At 45.0% G+C, this 20,459-nt stretch overlaps 1 protein-coding gene across 2 annotated transcripts in view; it reads right to left on the bottom strand.

Annotated features, from left to right (window-relative positions):
• Nucleotides 1–3,694: 3,694 nt before the first annotated feature.
• Nucleotides 3,695–20,459, bottom strand: part of npr3 (natriuretic peptide receptor 3) — an 88,585-nt gene continuing 71,820 nt past the window's right edge. Inside the window, exons 8-9 of one of the 2 annotated variants that reach the window (XM_068650195.1) lie at nt 15,855–15,916; nt 3,695–4,085 (exon numbers count right to left, since the gene is read on the bottom strand). In XM_068650195.1, the coding sequence (XP_068506296.1) occupies nt 15,859–15,916 (58 nt within the window). In that variant the 3' untranslated portion in view covers nt 3,695–4,085; nt 15,855–15,858. The remainder of the gene's footprint in view (nt 4,086–15,854; nt 15,917–20,459) is intronic. The other variant, XM_049716446.2, reaches the window with a different exon arrangement.

Below are 20,459 nucleotides of genomic sequence, written 5' to 3'. Positions count from 1 at the left end.
GACATAGTCCGAAAAATACGATATATATATATAATATATATATATATATATATATATATATATATATATATATAATATATATATATATATATATATATATATATATATATATATATATATATATATATATATATATATATATATATATATATATAATCTCTCTCTCTCTCTCTCTCTATATATATATATATATATATTTTTTTTTTTGTTTTGTTTTTGTTTATATATATATATATATATATATATATACATATATGTCACGGTTCGGGTGGTGTAGCATGGAGCAGGACGACCAAGTGCAGCTTGGACCAGGGTTTATTGAAGCAACTCAAAATACAGACTCGGTAAACTGACATGACTTAAACAATAACTTGACTGACTGACCGGGACGTGGAACAAGAAGACAGCAGGACATGACGGCACCAAGACAGGACGACAACACAGAACGACAGCAACCAAAACCAAAACCAGCAGCAACCAATACCAATGACCAAAACAATGACCAAAACCAATGATCCGACCGGGAGAGAGGGGCAGACAGGACTTTTATACACGACAGGTAACAAGAGGCAGGTGGGAACAATCACACTGATCATGGGCACACAGGAGGGGAGGGGCGAGCACACAGACAGAAACCAAGACAGACACATAGTGGAGCAGTTGGGGGGCGAGACGTGACAGAACCCCGCCTACAAGGGACGTCTCCCGACGTCCCAAAAAAAAAAAAACTAGGGGAACCGCACCGCACTCGGCCGGCGACTTGGGGAACCGAACCGCACTCGGGCGGCGACTTGGGGAACCGAACCGCACCGCACTCGGGCGGCGACTTGGGGAACCGAACCGCACCGCACTCGGGCGGCGACTTGGGGAACCGAACCGCACCGCACTCGGCCGGCGACATGGGGAACCGAACCGCACTCGGGCGGCGACTTGGGGAACCCAACCGCACCGCACTCGGGCGGCGACTTGGGGAACCGAACCGCACCGCACTCGGGCGGCGACTTGGGGAACCGAACCGCACCGCACTCGGGCGGCGACTTGGGGAACCGAACCGCACCGCACTCGGGCGGCGACTTGGGGAACCGAACCGCACCGCACTCGGGCGGCGACTTGGGGAACCGAACCGCACCGCACTCGGGCGGCGACTTGGGGAACCGAACCGCACCGCACTCGGGCGGCGACTTGGGGAACCGAACCGCACCGCACTCGGGCGGCGACTTGGGGAACCGAACGGCACCGCACTCGGGCGGCGACTTGGGGAACCGAACCGCACTCGGGCGGCGACCTAGGGGACAGAACCGCACTCCGGCGGCGACTGCGGGGACAGATCCGCACTCGGGCGGCGACTGCGGGGACAGATCCGCACTCTGGCGGTGACTTCGGGGACAGAACCGCACTCGGGCGGCGACTGCGGGGACAGATCCGCACTCGGGCGGTGACCTAGGGGACCGAACCGCACTCCGGCGGTGACCTAGGGGACAGAGCCGCACTCTGGCGGTGACTTGGGGGACAGAACTGCACTCGGGCGGCGACTTCGGGGAACAGAACCGCGCTCGGGCGGCGACCTAAGGGACAGAACCGCACTCCGGCGGCGACCTAGGGGACAGAGCTGCACTCTGGCGGTGACCTAGGGGACAGAGCCGCACTCGGGCGGCGACTGCGGGGACAGATCCGCACTCTGCGGAAACTCGGGGAAACACAACCGCACTCTGCGGCGACTCGGGGAAACAGAACCGCAATCGGCGGCATACAAAAGTCAGTGCCGCAATCGGCGGCAACTCAGGAAGTCCGTACGGCAATTGGCGGCGACTCCGGAAGTCTGTACCGTGATCGGCGGCCACTCACAAAGTCCGTACCGTGATCGGCGGCATTCGGAAGGCGGGGCTGTGCGCGGCGGCAAGAGCCATCACGCGCCGCAGCAGAGGGAGCGGAGCCAGGGACGATCGCGGGTCCGACGCAGTTGGCTTGGATGTCTGGCGACGTTCGCGGGTCCTGCGACGCTGGGGTGGAGCCCGATGGTGGCCGTGAGTCTGATCACGCCGGGGGGGCACTCCGATAGCGGCCGCGGGTCCGGCGTCGCGGCAGCGAAGTCCGACGACGGTCGCAGAGCTGATGGTGCCGGGTGGGAATTCCGATGGCGGCCGTGAGTCCGGCGTTGCTGGAGCAAGATCCGATGGCGGCTGCAAGCCCATGCCGCTGAAACATGCTCGGATGTGGATCGGGCGTCGCAGCGGGAGCTGGTGGTGAAGGGTGGTCCAAGCGCTGGTCGTTTTGGTGGTCGGATCATTCTGTCAGGGTTCGGGTGGTGTAGCATGGAGCAGGACGACCAAGTGCAGCTTGGACCAGGGTTTATTGAAGCAACTCAAAATACAGACTCGGTAAACTGACATGACTTAAACAATAACTTGACTGACTGACCGGGACGTGGAACAAGAAGACAGCAGGACATGACGGCACCAAGACAGGACGACAACACCGAACGACAGCAACCAAAACCAAAACCAGCAGCAACCAATACCAATGACCAAAACCAATGACCAAAACCAATGATCCGACCGGGAGAGAGGGGCAGACAGGACTTTTACACACGACAGGTAACAAATTTAATGAGGGTGCTTCTTATAATCCAGTGTGCCTTATAGTGCAAAAACAAATGGTAAATTGCACAAGCCATGAAATGCATAATAAAGATAAATACTTATATAAGTCGCACTGGGGTATAAGTCGCATTTTGGAGGGAAATTTAATTTATAAAATCCACCACCAAGAACCGACTTGTCATCTTGAAAGGCAATTTAAATTGAAATCATGATAAACAACAACAGGCTAAACGGTACGGTTTGATAACGTTACATAAACACATAAACAAGGAACTGAGAATGTGTCTGACGTAACATATTAAGAGTTATTCAAATGACTATAGCATAAATAACATGCTAACAAGTTTATCGAACCATCCGTGTCACTCCAAATCATTAAATCCGACGAAACCTTCATCCTCTGTGTCACTTATAAACAACTCTGCTAACTCCGGAAGTACAAGATGCAGCGCTTCCTCTTCTACGTCGCTTACGTCAGACTCATCGTCAGCTGTAGTTCCAATTATTCCACAGGGCTAGAGCGCCCTCTTGCGATTTAGTGTGAAAATAACATGTGAAATGATATAATGATGACATGATTTCACACATAAGTTGCTCCTGAGTATAAGTCACACCCCCAGCCAAACTGAAAAAAACCCGACTTATAGTCTGTAAAATACCAACGAAAGGTATATATCGAATTAGAGATAAGTTTGAAGCAAGCCACAGACTTTCTTAGACTTCGCTGAAACGTTTCAAGGTCTTTCTTCCTTTGTAGGACTTGTCGATGTACGTGGTCTTCCGGAATGCTTTTTGGAGACGTTTTGAACAGTTCCATCAGCTTCGAATTTATCTCTAATTTGAGTGATGGTAACTCGTGTTGGTGGTTCTCTTTGAAACATCCTCCTAAATTGTCTTTGCATTTCTACTGTGTTTTCATGCTGCCAGTAACATTTTAGTATGAATTTCCTTTCTTCAAAGTTTAGTCTGGCTGCCATCATTTGGATCGATGGGTTTAATCTAAAAAAAAAAAAAAAAAAACTGCTAAAAGGTGTATACATCTTTTTCGGGCACCCTGTATATACAGTATGTGATCAATTATTTGCAGCCATAACTACCTTTTGTATACTGTGTATACATTACAAAAAATGTTTATTGAAATTTTCCAGAATAAAATGGACACAAATCTTTACCTGTGAAAAAAAAATCCAAGTGGTGCTTTAAGACAGTTACAGTTGTCCTGAGTTATAATACATTTTAAGTGAAACATTTGAAACATTGAAAAGTTAAAAACACAAAATTTAATTTCTAAAAGCATTTCCTCACTGACAGCAATGATGATCTCTCTCCAAAGAGTTGTAAGTTTGCGAGAAAGGTTTTGGGGCTGCCGGTGACTAAGCAGTTGACAAGTTTGATCTGATGGAGTCCTCCCGTAATTGACGGTGCTTCCCAATGGCAGACTCTTCACTGTGTGCTCGACGCTCTATGGTAATCCTGTAATTTTTCCTGCGAAAGAGTAAATCTTATTACAAGACATGTTGCTACAGTTAAATTGTCAATAAATGTACTGAAAATCTTTTAGGGATGCCCAGTCTTGTACCTGAACGCGTTTAATGAACACAAGTTTATGAAATCATTCATAGTTTGAACGAATGTGAACTGAATTGTTTGTTTTGTAAAATATTTTGTGAACGGTCATTCTGGAGTCAATGAATGGTTTTGAAGGGCGGTTCATTCATTATCTGTACCGCTTGTCCCCACGAGGGTCGCAGGTGTGCTGGAGCCTATCACAGCCGTCATCGAGCAGTAGGCGGGGAACAGCCTGAACTGGTTGCCAGCCAATCGCAGGGCACAAAGAGACGAACAACCTTCCGTACTCACACTCACACCTGTGGGCAAGTTGGAGTTCTCAATCGGGCTACCAAGCATGTTTTAGGAATGCGGAAGGAAACCGGAGTGGTTTTCTTCTCTTAAACTTTAAAATAAAACCCACTAAACATAGTGTAAATCAGGGGTCACCAACCTTTCTTAAACCGAGAGCTACTTCCTGGGTACTGATTAAGGCAAAGGGCTACCAGTTTGACACGCACTTCTGAAATAGCAAATTTGCTCAATTTGGCTTTCACTATGTGTTATTATTGTCATTTCCAGTTCATATGTAAGTGTGATTTTAACAAGAATAGCAAAAATACAGTCAAACCTTGGTTTTTGACCACAATCCGTTCCAGAAGGTGGTTCGAGAAGCGAATCGGTCGAATTCCGAATCTATTTTTCCCATTACAAAAAATGGGAATTTTTTTTATCCGTTTCAAGACAAAACACCCCGCCTTTTTTAAGCATTATTTTTCATTTGCGCATATTTGTCCGATCGCGCAACTGCAGCTCACCGCCGAACGTGCAACCGTAGCGCGTCGCCCACCGCGCAACTGCACCACGCTGGTCGCATTATTGTGACAGAGCCGTCGCTGTAATTTAGAAAATATTTTTAAAGTCCTGATGTACTTTCAAAAATGTAAGTGGACCTCAGTGCGCAGGGAGCTTAATTAGGCCCGATCGCCCAACTGCAGCGCACCGCCGAACGCGCAACAGTAGCACGTCGCTGACCGTGCAACTGCACCGCGCTGGTCGCATTATTGCGACAGAGCCGTCGCTAAAATTTAAAAAATATTTTTAAAGTCCTGATGTACTTTCCAAAATGTAAGTGGACCTCAGTGCGCAGGGAGATTAATTTGGTTCGATCGCGCAACCGCAGTGCGCCGGGCGCTCACTGTCGCATTGCTTTAAGAGCGTCTTTGTGTTTAAGGATGACTTTACTGCTCCCACTTGCTTTCTTTGGAGGCATGATTAGGGGTTAATACAATCGTCAAAGTAACGAAAATACAATAACAACAGTCAGTCGGCATCCGGGCCGCGAGGTCGGGTTTTCTCGGGTCCTCCCGGCTCATCTCGCGAGGTTCGACCTCCGAATTTTGTTCGACAACTGAAGCTACAAAATCTTGAATTTTTTGTTTGAAATCCGATTTGTTCGAGAACCAGGACGTTCGAAAACCGAGGTTTGACTGTAAAATAAATAGATGCATCTCACTGACAAGTGCCGCGATTTGAGCTAATTTTAGAACAATCCTGCGGGCGACTCATGCGGTCCTCACGGGCGACCTGGTGCCCGCGGGCACCGTGTTGGTGACCCCTGGTGTAAATGAAGCTACCCCCTTCCACTCTTCCATGATGACATCACGGAGCTGGTGGATGTTGGAGACCTTGCGCTCTTCCACCTTCCATTTGAGGATGCCCCACAGATGTTCAATAGGGTTTAGCAGACTAAGGATATGGGTTACTGGAACCATGTCCTGTGGTCTGATGAGACCAAGATAAACATATTTGGTTCAGATGCTGTCCAGCGTGTGTGGCGGCAACCGGGTGAAGAGTACAAAGACCAGTGTGTCTTGCCTACAGTCAAGCATGGTGGTGGGAGTGTCATGGTCTGCGACTGTATGAGTGTTGTTGGCACTGGGGAGCTACAGTTCATTGAGGGAATAATGAATGCCAACATGTACTGTGGAATACTGAAGCAGAGCATGATCCCCTCCCTCCGTAAACTGGGCCGCGGAGCAATATTCCAACACGATAACGACCCCAAACACACCTCCAAGACGACCACTGCCTTCCTAAAGAAGCTGAGGGTGAAGGTGATGGACTGGCCAAGCATGTCCCCAGACCTAAACCCTATTGAACATCTGTGGGTGCGAAAACACAAACTCCAGCTGAATCGGCTACCACAGGTTAATTAAAGGCCATATCATAAAAAGTGTGTCTTTTAACGTGTCTTAAATGTTTCTATTGTGGTAGCAGTTCTAATATCCATTGGTAGGGCATTCCAAAGCTCTGGAGCCCGAATAGAAAATGCTCTAGACCCTGCAGACATTTTTTGGGCCCTCGGGGTCACTAAAAGACTAGCGTTTTGCGAGCGGAGGTTACGGGACGGAACATAAGGAACAACTAAGTCGACGAGATATGAAGGCGCTAACCAGGGGTGGGCAATTAATTTTTACAAGGGGCCACATGAAAAACCTGAGTTGTGTCAGAGGGCCACACCTACGATAACTTAAACCTGCTCAATTTTCTTCCATTGTAAAATGCACTAAATTATTTATTCTAAATAGTTGGTACTGGTAATTAAAATAATACAATTATTCTGTTTATATTTATATTGTGAAATTGTGGTGTAAAGGTCAAATAAAAAAACAATTATTAATCAGTACAATTTATCCTTAACTTCTTTAACTTTTCCTCAAATGACAAAGCCGCTCCATCTCTGGGTGTGAAGTTTGATAAAAAGTCCTTATTGGGCTTGCAGTTTTGCTAGCAATGCATCAGCCTCTGATGCGCCCTGTTTATCAGACAGATGTATTTTTTCTCATGCTTGGTCGTGTAGTGGCGACTCAAATTATATTCTTTAAACACAGCGACCTGTGTACCACAAATCAGGCTTGGCAGTCCATGTCTTGTTGAAAACACGGCGCTCCTTGTCAACTTTTCTTTTCTGAGGGTCAGCACACGTTTCTCGGGCAGCATTACTTCGCACTGTTCACCTTCACGCACAGCTCACATACACGTACGCTACACGGAAGTGCGACGCCTTTCAAAATAAAAGCGAAACAGTTGTATTGTACGCACGACACAGATTTTTTTTTTTTTAAATTACGATTGGCCTCATGCGGGCCGGACAGGGACACGCACAAAGGGCCGGATGTGGCCCGCGGGCCGTAATTTGCCCAGTTTTGCACTAAGCCATGCAATGATTTCTAGGTTAATAGGAGAACCTTGAAGTCACACATACACTAGAAAACTATAGTAATTGAAATCTTTTGCTTGTCTGTTTTCAGCTATATAGTCCATATATTTATTTATTTATTTTTCTTTCCAGAATATTCTTGTATAAACTGTTTTTCATTTCCAAAATTATCTTCCTCCGATAAATCAAGTTTCTGTACCTCGAAAAAAACTAAACAGCAACCATGTTAAGAATTATGATGTATAAAAGGGGTAGGAATAAAGCATTAGCTTCTTCCTTCTCCTTTTTTGAACATGTTGATTTATTTGTCTTCTTGACATAACATGAAATTATGTGAAAATGAAAAAAATGATTTTGTGTTTGGTTGATTTCATGTTCAAAAATAAACTTTAACTTCAACATCTTAAATGGACTGGGAGACAATGCAAGTTGGCTAATATTGGGGTAATGTGATCAAATTTTCTTGTCCGTGAGAGCAGCCTTGCAGCAGCATTTTGTAGTAACTGTAGAATTTTAATACTGGACTTAGGAAGACCAGAGAATAATGCGTTACAGTAGTCCAGGCGCGATGTAATAAACGCATGTATAATAGTTTCTGCATCACCGGTCGAGAGAATAGAACCGCATAGTGAAGTTTGCTGACGACACGACTCTGGTGGGTCTCATCAGTAAGGGCGACGAGACTCGGTACAGGTCGGAAGTTGACCTTCTGACCACGTGGTGCAGGGACAACAACCTCCTGCTGAACGTCAATAAGACCAAGGAAATCATTATTGACTTCCGGAAGGGTCACACAACACACCTGCCGCTGATCATCGACGGTGCTGTGGTGGAGAGGGTGAGCTGGACCAAGTTCCTGGGGGTGCACATCAGTGAGGACCTCTCCTGGTCCGTAAACACCTCGTCACTGGCAAAGAAAGCTCAGCGCCGCCTGTACTTCCTGCGGAAGCTCAGGCGTGCATGTGCTCCTCAGGCAGTCCTGTCTACATTCTACCGTGGCACCATTGAGAGCGTCCTCACCAGTTGCATCGCTGTCTGGGGTGGTAACTGCACTGAACAGAACTTGAAGGCCCTGCAGCGCATAGTGAATACGGCTAGTAAGATTATTGGTGCTTCGCTCCCCTCCCTGAAGGACATTTACACCCCCCATCTCGCCCGGAAGGCAACCTCGATTGCCAGAGATGTGAGTCACCCGGCTCACTCTTTGTTTAACCTTCTGCCCTCTGGGAAGAGGTACAGGAGCCTGCGCTCCCGCACCACCAGACTCGCCAACAGCTTCTTTCTCCAGGCTGTTAGGGCCCTGAACTCGCTACCCCCTTCTGCGTAGTGTGCGGCACTGTTGCGCTATTTTCGGGAATGTCTGCTGTACGTGCACTTGCTCCTTTTTTTCTGCTCCTCTTATTTATTTATTTATTTATTGTTGTGTTATTTATTCATTATTTATTCAGCACGCTTTTGTTGTACTTGTTTACTTGTTTGTCTGTTGTGAGCCATGTCTTGTCACCGTGGGATAGGGGGGAACGGAATTTCGGTTTCTTTGTGTGTCTTTGGCATGTGGAGAAATTGACAATAAAGCTGACTTTGACTTTGACTTTGAATTGGATGAATCTTAGCTATATTACGGAGGTGAAAAAACACAATTCTAGTTATGTTCTTAATATGCTTTTGAAAGGAGAGCGTTTGGTCAAATAATACTCCGAGATTAGTTACAGTGTTCCTCTGAGTGATAGTACAGTTATCCATAGTTATAGTGGTTTCCTTAAATAAGTGGTGATAACGAGCTGGGCCAATTATCAACATCTCAGTTTTATCTGGGTTAAGACGGAGGAAATTGAGTGACATCCAGTGCTTGATCTCCGCAAGGCGCGCCTCAAGATTACAACAATCCCGCGGATTTGTCATCGATAACGGCATATATACCATAATTTTCGGACTAAAAGTCGCTCCGGAATATACGTCGCATTAGCCATAAAATGCACAATAACGTGAAAAAAAACATATATAAGTTGCTCCGGAGTACAAGTCGCATTTTGGGGAATATTTATTCGACAAAATCCTACACTAAGAACAGACAACAACAGGCTAAACGATAGGTATGCTAACGTGACATAAACACAAACGAAGAGCTGAGAACGGGGCTGACGTGACATTCAGAGTTATTCAATTAACTATTACATAAATAACACGTTTATAAAATCATCTGTGTCACTCCAATTCATTAAATCCATCGATCGTCTTTTATGGAAACGATGCCGCGTATGCGCCGCGGCGCTGACGTCTAAATATTCTAAATATTCCACAGACCCATATAACGATATATAAAGTATATATCAAATAACTATCATATAAACAACAATATTATCAAACCATCTGTGTCACTCCAAATCATTAAATCCATCAATCAAATTCCTCGTCCTTTGTCAACAACGCCGTGCGTGCGCCCTGACGTCAGCCTCGTCGTTATTCCACAGATCTAGTATATAACTATATTATAGCGTTAACAAAGTACAAGGAAAGACGTGGGTTTGGTAAACGTCTCTTTATTTAACAAAACAAGAGTTCAACGAGCTAACAAGTACTGAACTGTAACGATAAAAACATATACAAGTTGCTATACAAAATAAAATATATCAAATAACTATAACATAAATAGTTCACCACCACACGGCCCCAAGCACCAGCGTGGACTTCCAGGTGTGTGGCGGCGTGGACTTCCATCCCCGGAGGTGGCACTTCCAGCCTCAGAGGTGGAAGAGAGCTCTATAGAATAGGACCGGGCGTGCGTAAAAGCCATGTCCGAGCCCCATCCACCGTCCCCGGACAGCCACCTGGCCGAGCGCCGGCCCACGACTTCCATCCACGGAGGTGAAAGAGAGCTCCGTAGAGTAGGACCGGGCGTGCATAAAAGCCGTGTCCGAGCCCCATCCACCGTCCCCGGACAGCCACCTGGCCGAGCGCCGGCCCACGACTTCCATCCACCGAGGTGAAAGAAAGCTCCGTAGAGTAGGACCAGGCGTGCGTAAAAGCCATAATAGTTTTTCAAACCTTCTGTGTCACTCCAAATCATTAAATCCTTCAAACTCTTCGTCCTCCGTGTCACTTACAAACAAAGCCGCTAATGATGCCGGTAGTACGTGGGGCCCTTCCTCATCCCGTGATTGAATCTTTGTCCTTTATGTAAAAAACCGCCGCGCCGCGCCACTGACGTCACAAATTACAGTAATCCCTTGCTAAATCGCGGTTCGTTAATCGCAGTTTAACTTTTTTTCTTTTTAATTTTGAAAATTTGTGAAAAAATTCACATATAAGTCGCTCCTCAGTATAAGTCGCCCCCCCCACCCAAACTATGAAAAAAAAAAATATTATAATTAAAATTACGGTAATTGAGTGTCATCCGCGTAACATTGAAAACTAATGTTATATTTACGTATTATGTCCCCAAGCGGAATCATATAAATATTAAATACAATTGGTCCGAGCACTGATCCCTGCGGGACACCACATGTAACATTATAGAGCTCAGAGCTCGCATTACCATGGACTACTCGGTGACTCCTGTCTGATAGATAGGAATAGAACCAGCGTAGTGCTGACCCTGAAATACCAACACAGCTTTTAAGGCGCTCTAATAATATATCGAAGTCTACAGTGTCGAAGGCAGCATTAAGATCAAGTAATAATAATACCGACGAAGTGTTAGAATCCATAGCTATGAGGAGATCATTAGTCACTTCAGCAAGTGCTGCCTCGGTGGAATGATTAGCTCTAAAACCAGACTGAAAAGATTCAAATCGATTATTGATGACCATGTAACCAATAAGCTGCTGCATTACTACTTTTTCAAGAAGTTTTGCTAAGAATGGGAGGTTTGAAAGCTGCCTATAATTACTGAGACAGTCCGGGTCGAGATTTGGTCGTTTAAGTAGCGGTTTAATGATAACGGTTTTAAAGGCTGTTGGCACTATACCAGAGGAGACAGACAGATTAATTATATTTAAGACAGACGGTCCTAAAATCTGAAATAATTCTTTAAATAGTTTGGCTGGAAGCGCGTCGAGTAGACATGTTGTTTGTTTAGCCGCACTAACCAATTGCGTAAGCCTTTCAAGGGACACACTTTTAAAATTTGATAGAGTTAGTCCATGATCATCAGCGGTCCATGATCTGAGCGATTGGAACGGTCATCTTGATCTCATCCCTAATGGATTCAATCTTTCGAGCGAAAAATTTCATGAACTCGTCGGCTGACTGGAAGGAGCTATCGGAGGTCGGCTGGCACCGCGTCAGCTTTGCCACTGTATCAAATAAGTATTTAGGATTGTTTTTATTGAGATTAATAATTTGTGAGGAATAATTCGTTTTTGCTAAAATAAGCGCATCTTTGTTTTTGAGGAGGCTGTCACGCCATGTCTGATGGAAAACCTCAAGGTTGGTTAAACGCCATTTGCGCTCATGCTTTCTATATAATTGCTTAAGCGTACATGTTTCATCTGTGAACCGTGGAGTAGGCTTTCTATGGCGAGTTTTCAGACGTAGTGAGCTACCGAGTCGATGGCATTTAACAATGTCGCATTGAATTCATTTGTAAGATTATCAATAGAGCCAATATATGTAGGAAATATGGCAGTTGCCGGCGGCAGTAACTCAGTCAGCACAGTCACAATAACGGAGTTAATATTACGGCTGCTGTAATTTTGATTGCGCTCTTCTCTTTGACAGAGAGCTAAAATTTAAAATTTGATTAAGTAGTGATCAGACATAACAGTAGTGTATGGCAGTACTGTTATATTTGAGGTTGCCAGTCCTCGGGATAATACCAGATCTAAGATATTTCCATTTTGATACGTTGCTGCCTGTATGGCTTGCGTAAAACCAAACGTATCAATTAAAGTCTGAAACGCCAAAGTAAGTGGCTCGGACGGTAAATTCATGTGGATATTGAAATCACCCATAATTATTATATTATCCGCATTTGTCACTAGATCAGTGACGAATTCTGAAAATTCATCCAGGAAACCAGAGTATGCCCCGGGTGGACGGTAAATAACAGCAAGATAAAATGACGATAGAGGGGTGGGTCAGACAATGAGAACTTCAAATGTTTTAAATACGTTAATCGAACGAGGCCTAAATCTAAGATCGGAATTAGAGATAAGGGCGACATCCCACCCTTTTACGAGGGCTCATTAAGCGGCAGCATTTCACTAGGTTTTTACCAGGTCTCACAAAGACCAAAAATGTTAAGATTATGTTCCATCATATGGTCATTAACGAGTACTGCTTTCGTATGAAGTGATCTAATATTCATAAAACCGAGTTTGAGTCTAATCGGTAGATTAGGGTTCGTATCTATCGGAGGATTTTTCAAACGGAATACGGGTAAGATTGTGTTCCCTAGGACCGACATTACCTCTAAAATGTTTATTAGCGCGGCGGGACGATACGACCATAGGAATTTGATAGTTAATATTCGGCAAACATGTAATATTATTTGGAACAGGCACCGTTCCATCAACGATAGCGATCAGGGTGGAGTGATTGGATTTGTCTACTACCTCTGTAGAAAGTGTGTCAATATGTACTGTGGCACTATTCAAACTGTGATGCTCTAGTCTACACAAGGAGCTATGTGCATGCTGGGAATCTAGCCTAGCGCTAGTTAACTTTAACTTAACAGACTCCTTACCCATCCTAACAGGTGGCCTTGACATCTGTGACCCGGCCTGCTCTAAAGTGACCTGTCATGAATGGCTCAAACAGTAATCTATATTCCTTGAAAGAGTGAAGGTTAGGATGAAGGCCGTCCTTCCTCAGCAGGTCGGAGCGGCCCCAGAAGGAGGACCAGTTGTCTATAAAATACAGTCCCTGCTTCTTACAGAAACCAGGCATCCATCGATTAAGAGAGACTAATCTACTAAACCTCTCATCAGTGCCTCTCCCAAGCAGGGGGCCAGAGACAAATACTCGATGCCGACTTATCTTTCTGGCGAGATAAGTCCTCGCTATGTTTTTCTTTGTGATCTCTGATTGTCTCATCCTAAAATCATTGGAGCCGACGTGTATCACTATGTCTGAGTAGCTAGTGTTGGTGGAACTACACTGTTGACTAGGCCTATTGCGAACCAGCTCCCTAAGATTAGCTTCTATGTCGGGTGCTCTGGCTCCAGGAATACACATTACCGTGGCTGAATTTTTAAGCATGATGTTTCGGGTAATGGAGTCACCTATGCCCAAGGTGCGAGAGCCAGTAGACCGAGATGACTTGGGACGACTATGCGTCTTAACTGGCTCATCACGGTTAGCAAGACTCAGACTGTTGAGGGCCAGGGACAAGGCTTTCAGAGCGGGGGATGAGGCTGGCTTGAGGTCAGCGAGGGCCGACCTGTCCCGAGGCATCAAAGAAGCGAAGAAGGCGTTCTCGTGCAAGGTCTCCACCCACTTCAAGGACAGCAAGGACGCACGTAGCCTTTGGCGGGGCATTCAGACCATCACGGACTACAAGCCCGCGCCGAGGAGCTGTGAGGGCGACGTCCGTCTGCTGAACGATCTGAACCGCTTCTTTGCTCGCTTCGACGCTCAGAACAGCACTTGCCCACTGAAGTTCACTCCCCCCCCGCACGAGCAGCCCCTGCGCCTCTCTGCCGACGGTGTGAGGAGGGCGCTTGCCGCTATTGACACCCGTAAGGCGGCGGGCCCTGACAACATCCCGGGTCGAGCGCTGAAGGACTGTGCTGGGGAGCTGTCGGGTGTCTTCACGGACATCTTTAACGTTTCCCTGCAGCAGGCCATCGTCCCCTCGTGTTTCAAGGCTGCCACCATCGTTCCTGTGCCAAAGAAACCTGCACCGTCCTGCTTCAATGACTACCGCCCTGTGGCACTGACGCCCATCATCATGAAGTGCTTTGAGCGGCTGGTCATGGAGCACATCAAGTCCGTTCTCCCCCCCCACCATTGACCCTTTCCAGTTTGCGTACCGTGCCAAGCGGTCCTCTGAGGATGCCATCTGCTCTGCCCTCCACTCGGCCCTCACCCACCTGGAGAGAAAGGACTCATATGTGAGGTTGCTGTTTGTGGACTTCAGCTCTGCCTTCAACACCATTGTGCCGCAGCGACTCATCTGCAAACTCGACGAGCTGGGCCTCAGTACCTCCCTCTGCAACTGGATACTGGACTTCCTCTGTCAGAGGCCTCAGGTGGTGCGTGTTGGCGACAAAATCTCCGCCAGCATCACGCTGAGCACGGGAGCCCCCCAGGGCTGCGTGCTCAGTCCATTGCTCTTCACCCTGCTGACGCATGACTGCACTGCGACCTACAGCGACAACCGCATAGTGAAGTTTGCTGACGACACGACTCTGGTGGGTTTCATCACGAAGGGCGACGAGACTCGGTACAGGTCGGAAGTTGACCTTCTGACCACGTGGTGCAGGGACAACAACCTCCTGCTGAACGTCAATAAGACCAAGGAAATGATTGTTGACTTCCGGAAGGGTCACACAACACACCTGCCGCTGATCATCGACGGTGCTGTGGTGGAGAGGGTGAGCTGCACCAAGTTCCTGGGGGTGCACATCAGTGAGGACCTCTCCTGGTCCGAAAACACCTCGTCACTGGCAAAGAAAGCTCAGCGCCGCTTGTACTTCCTGCGGAAGCTCAGGCGTGCATGTGCTCCTCAGGCAGTCCTGTCTACATTTTACCGTGGCACCATTGAGAGCGTCCTCACCAGTTGCATCGCTGTCTGGGGTGGTAACTGCACTGAACAGAACTTAAAGGCCCTGCAGCGCATAGTGAATACGGCTGGTAAGATTATTGGTGCTTCGCTACCCTCCCTGAAGGACATTTACACCTCCCATGTCGCCCGCAAGGCAACCTCGATTGCCAGAGATGTGAGTCACCCGGCTCACTCTTTGTTTGACCTTCTGCCCTCTGGGAAGAGGTACAGGAGCCTGCGCTCCCGCACCACCAGACTCGCCAACAGCTTCTTTCTCCAGGCTGTTAGGGCCCTGAACTCGCTACCCCCTTCTGCGTAGCGTGCGGCACTGTTGCGCTACTTTCGGGAATGTCTGCTGTACGCGCACTTGCTCCTTTTTTTTTCTGCTCCTCCTATTTATTTATTTATTTATTTATTTATTTATTTATTTATTGTTGTGTTATTTATTCATTATTTATTCAGCACGCTTTTGTTATACTTGTTTACTTGTTTGTCTGTTGTGAGCCATGTCTTGTCACCGTGGGATAGGGGGGAACGAAATTTCGGTTTCTTTGTGTGTCTTTGGCATGTGGAGAAATTGACAATAAAGCTGACTTTGACTTTGACTTTGAAGCCGCTTGGGGCTAATGCTAACTGGGCTAGTGGGCTGACTACAGTCCGCATCTGTTTCCGCCACATCTACTGTTATTGCACTATTCTGCTCTAGCTGGCAGACACGTCCCAGGGATAACCTCTCTAAGAGAAGGGTGCAGTTGGTGCACGAAGCCGAACAAACCTCTTTATCCGCAGCCAGACTTACATGTCCAATGATCGACGGTAGACAAACAGCCACGAAGCCTGTGACATGGTCGAAATGGCAGGGATTGACGAAAGATGACTTTCAACAATACAAACAATAGTAAACTCCCAAAAGTGGAGTAAAAAACTAGAATATCCTATACATTCGGATCATTTTCATAGTCAAAATAGTACTTTTGCCTCAAAGATGGGGCGATAGTGAGCCTGCGGCTAAGAGTTCACGACACGAGTAAATGGGAGAGTAAATTAAGAATAAAAAAAAGAAAAGAAAATCAACCAACAACAGTCGGTGCTAACGCGTTGCTATTTTCCCTGAAAATGGAGGATATAATCTCGAAGATAAGACATTTATCAAAACTTGACTTTCAGTCAAAGCAAGAAATCATAAGTAAGGGAAGACCAACGCCAGATTTGCGAGGATTAATTCAAACTACGGGCCTCCCGGGACGGACTACAACATGTTCGTTTCAAAAGGATTGGTACTCTAAAAAAGACTTCATTTACAAGTAAAGGTAAGAATACTGCAGTGGTGTGTTTAAATGTACAGTGGTGTGTTTAAAATGTTATTACATTTAATCAAGAATGGGATAACAACCATGTATGCTTGTAAATCTGACTTGTGAGTCAGTGCCTTAGCGTCATACAGTACGTTTGTAAATCTAACTCTGAGTCAGTGCCTCACCAACCCCAACCCTCACCGCACGCCACTGGAACACAGTGATATTTGAGAAGTGAAATTAAGTTTATAAGATTTACAGAAAGTGTGTGATCATTACTTGAACAAAAGTAGGCATGTGCATACATTTGGGCAACCCAACAGAGAAAATCCTCCTTCTGCAGAAATAGCCTCTAAACCAGGGGTGGGCAAACTTTTTGACTTGCGGGCCGATTTGGGTTCTAAATTTTGACCGGGGGGCCGAACCAGGAGCAGATGGATGTAGTATTTGTGTGAAGTAATAGAAATGACATGTAAAGGTCATTGCATGAAAGGATGTTACTTTTAGTAGGTAGTAAAGCATGGATATTCCAAAAAAGCTTTTTGAAAACAAATGCATTTATTAACAGCATTAAAAAAATATTTCACCCAAAAACTACTATCAGTGGTTCTCATTAAATACGAAAGTTATTATGAATAATAGTTTCCATCACTTCAGCACCTGCAGCTCAGATTTATGAAATATGTTTATCTAAGGAGGCAAAATCACATCAAACGGCAAACATTCTGACCAAATACATCATCTTGAAAAATCAGTGAAAGAATACATCTAAATAAAATAATAAAGAAATCAATAGTATTGTTGGTCTCCCTTTTTTGCTAGGGCATCATGGTCTCGAGTAAAATTTGTTGTGGTAATTCTTAGGATAGAGCCGAGGTGTCGTCCATTAACCTAGATCTGTGACGGGCTTTGTTGACGTTCATGTGGCTGAGCGTCTGCTCACACACGTAGGTCGAGCCAAATGGTCCACTCTTTTTTTTAAACACTCGGCACTCAGTGTCCACCTTTCTTTTCCTCGGGCCACTCATTTTAATGGAAGGATTCCAGGGGAAGGTTTGTGGGTGGCATTAGCGTAAAACCTTATCTGAAAGCTCAGTGCGCCCACACTCGAAATTTGGCACTGATGGAAACAGAGCGCGGAGTGCGCCGGGTCCGTACTATTTAGTACGAACACGCACTTGTGAGTGCGCACCGAGCTTTCTGACACGGCTTCCGGGAGTAAATGCGCGGGCGGACGCTTCCCCATCTATTGGGGAAACATAGTAATTGCAGGAAAAATGACCCAAATTTTTTTTAATAATACAATTTATTCAGGTTTGGCGGGCCGGATTAAATGGCCCCATGGGCCGGAAGTGGCCCGCGGGCCGTAGTTTGCCCATGTCTGCTCTAAACGCTTCCTATAGCTTCCAATGAGAGTCTGGATTCTGGTTGAAGGTGAAGGATGATGAGAACAGTCAAAGTCAAACCACAGAGCAGCTCCAAAGATCTACAACGTGATCTTCATCTAGATGGTGGTGACACTGTGCATCGTTGAACTATTCAGAGCGCTTTGTACAAGGGGATGCTGTATGGGAGAATAATACAGAAGATATTTCTATTGGGGTGCCCAAATTTATGCACCTGCCTACTTTTGTTCAAGTAATGATTGCACACTTCATTTCACTTCTCAAATATCACTGTGTTTGTCTGCCATATGATATATTTAACTGAAATTGCTGATCCGAACAACCAATGATTTATAAAGGAAAATCTGGAAAATGATCAGGGGTGCCCAAACATTTGCATACGACTGTACATATGTCAAATAAGTAAATAAGTAAATAAATAAATAAAAAAAAAAAAAATATATATATATATATATATATATATATATATATATATATATATATATATATACGTATATATATACCATATTGGCCCGAGTAGAAGGCGACCTTGATTATAAGACGACCCCCTCTTTTTTAAGACTCAAGTTTGAAAAAGGACTTTTTGAACACCAAATTTAATTTTTATACAGAAAATGATTACATCTGAAACAAATGATTATAACAATACATTCAAGAGAAAAAGCACGTTATTTTATACAAAACAGCAAATATATGCGTGCACCTTAAAATAACAACTAAAACACATTGAGCTCTGTATTTGTAGAAGGTAGAGCTGAGAATTTGGTTGACTTTCAAATTTGAAAGTTTGGAATTTTTGGTAAGTGGGAAGTTGTAGAATAGGAAGGCAAAAGATGAACAGTTGAAAGTTGGAATGGGTTGAATCAGTTGAAAAATGTAGAAATTAGAGTAGAAAAACGAAATTTGGGAGAATTTGGTTGAATTTCAAATTTGGAATTTTTGGTAAGTGGGAAGTTGTGGAATAGTTCGGCAAAAGATGAACAGTTAAAAGTTGGAATGGGTTGAATCGGTTGAAAAATGTAGAAACTAGAGTAGAAAAACGAAATTTTGGAGAATTTGGTTGAATTTCAAATTTGAAAAGTTAGAATTTTTGTTAGGTGGGAAGTTGTGGAATAGGTAGGCAAAAGATGAACAGTTGACGGTTGGAATGGGTTGAATCGGTTGAAAAATGTAGAAATTAGAGTAGAAAAAAGGGAATTTTGGAGAATTTGTTTGACTTTCAAATTTAAAAGTTTGGAATTTTTGGTAAGTGGGAAGTAGTGGAATAGATAGGCAAAAGATGAACAGTTGAAAGTTGGAATGGGTTGAATCGATTGAAAAATGTAGAAATTAGAGTAGAAAAATGAAATTTTTGAGAATTTGATTGAATTTCAAATTTTGAATTTTTGGTAAGTGGGAAGTTGTGGAACAGGTAGGCAAAAGATGAACAGTTGAAAGTTAGAATTAGTTGAATCGGTTGAACAATGTGGATATTAGAGTAGAAAAACGAAATTTTGGAGAATTTGTTTGAATTTCAAATTTGAAAGTTCGGAAATTTTGGTAAGTGGGAAGTTGTGGAATAGGTAGAAAAAGATGAACAGTTGAAAGTTGGAATGGGTTGAATCGGTTGAAAAATGTAGAAATTAGAGTAGAAAAACGAAAATTTGGAGAATTTGGTTGAATTTCAAAAATGGAATTTTTGGTAAGTGGAAAGTTGTGGAATAGGTAGGCAAAAGATGAACAGTTGAAAGTTGGAATGGGGTGAATCAGTTGAAAAATGTAGAAATTTGAGTAGAAAAACGAAATTTAGGAGAATTTGGTTGAATTTCAAATTTGAAAAAGTGTATTTAGGGCACTTAATGTTGAAATACGGCACTTCCGATCTAGCTGAGGTCACTTCTGGTTTATTTGGGGTCACTTCCGGTTTAAAAAGGTCACTTCCGGTATATTTTGGGTCACTTCCGGATTGATTCGGGGTCACTTCCGGTTTACCTAAGGTCACTTCTGGTTCATTAAGGGTTCACTTTCGGTTTGATTTGAGATACTTCCGGTTCATTCTGGGTTCATTGGGGCACTTCAGGGTCAATCCAAGATGGCCGCCACTCTGGAAGTTGGGGTCAAAGGTTGAATTGTGAAAGCATAGTGGAAGTGGGGGTGAAGGGGGTAAATATGGTAAGCATAAGGTGAACAAAGTGAATAAAGTTGGAATGGGTTGAATCGGTTGAAAAATGTAGAAATTAGAGGGGAAAAACCAAATTTTTGGAAAATTTGGTGTGAATTTCAAAATTGAAAATTTTCTGAACCGCTTAGTCCCCACGGGGGTCGCGGGCGTGCTGGAGCCTATCCCAGCCGTCATCGGGCAGTAGGCGGGGGACACCCTGAACTGGTTGCCAGCCAATCGCAGGGCACACAGAGACAGACAACCAATCGCACTCACACTCACACCTAGGGACAATTTGGAGTCTTCAATCGGCCTACCAAGCATGTTTTTGGAATGTGGGAGGAAACCGAAGTGCCCGGAGAAAACCCACGCGGGCCCGGGGAGAACATGCAAACTCCACACAGGGAGGGCCGGAGGTGGAATCGAACCCGCACCCTCCTAACTGTGAGGCGGACGTGCTACCCAGTGCGACACCGAGCCGCCCATCTACCAAATCCATAAATTTTAATGTTTGTAATTTAAGAAATAAATTATTTGTA

The sequence above is a fragment of the Syngnathus scovelli genome, chromosome 3, assembly GCF_024217435.2.
Source record: "Syngnathus scovelli strain Florida chromosome 3, RoL_Ssco_1.2, whole genome shotgun sequence".
Lineage (NCBI taxonomy): Eukaryota > Metazoa > Chordata > Actinopteri > Syngnathiformes > Syngnathidae > Syngnathus > Syngnathus scovelli.
The sequence above is the reverse complement of the archived record's forward strand: the minus strand, read 5'-3'. Positions and strand labels throughout refer to the sequence as shown.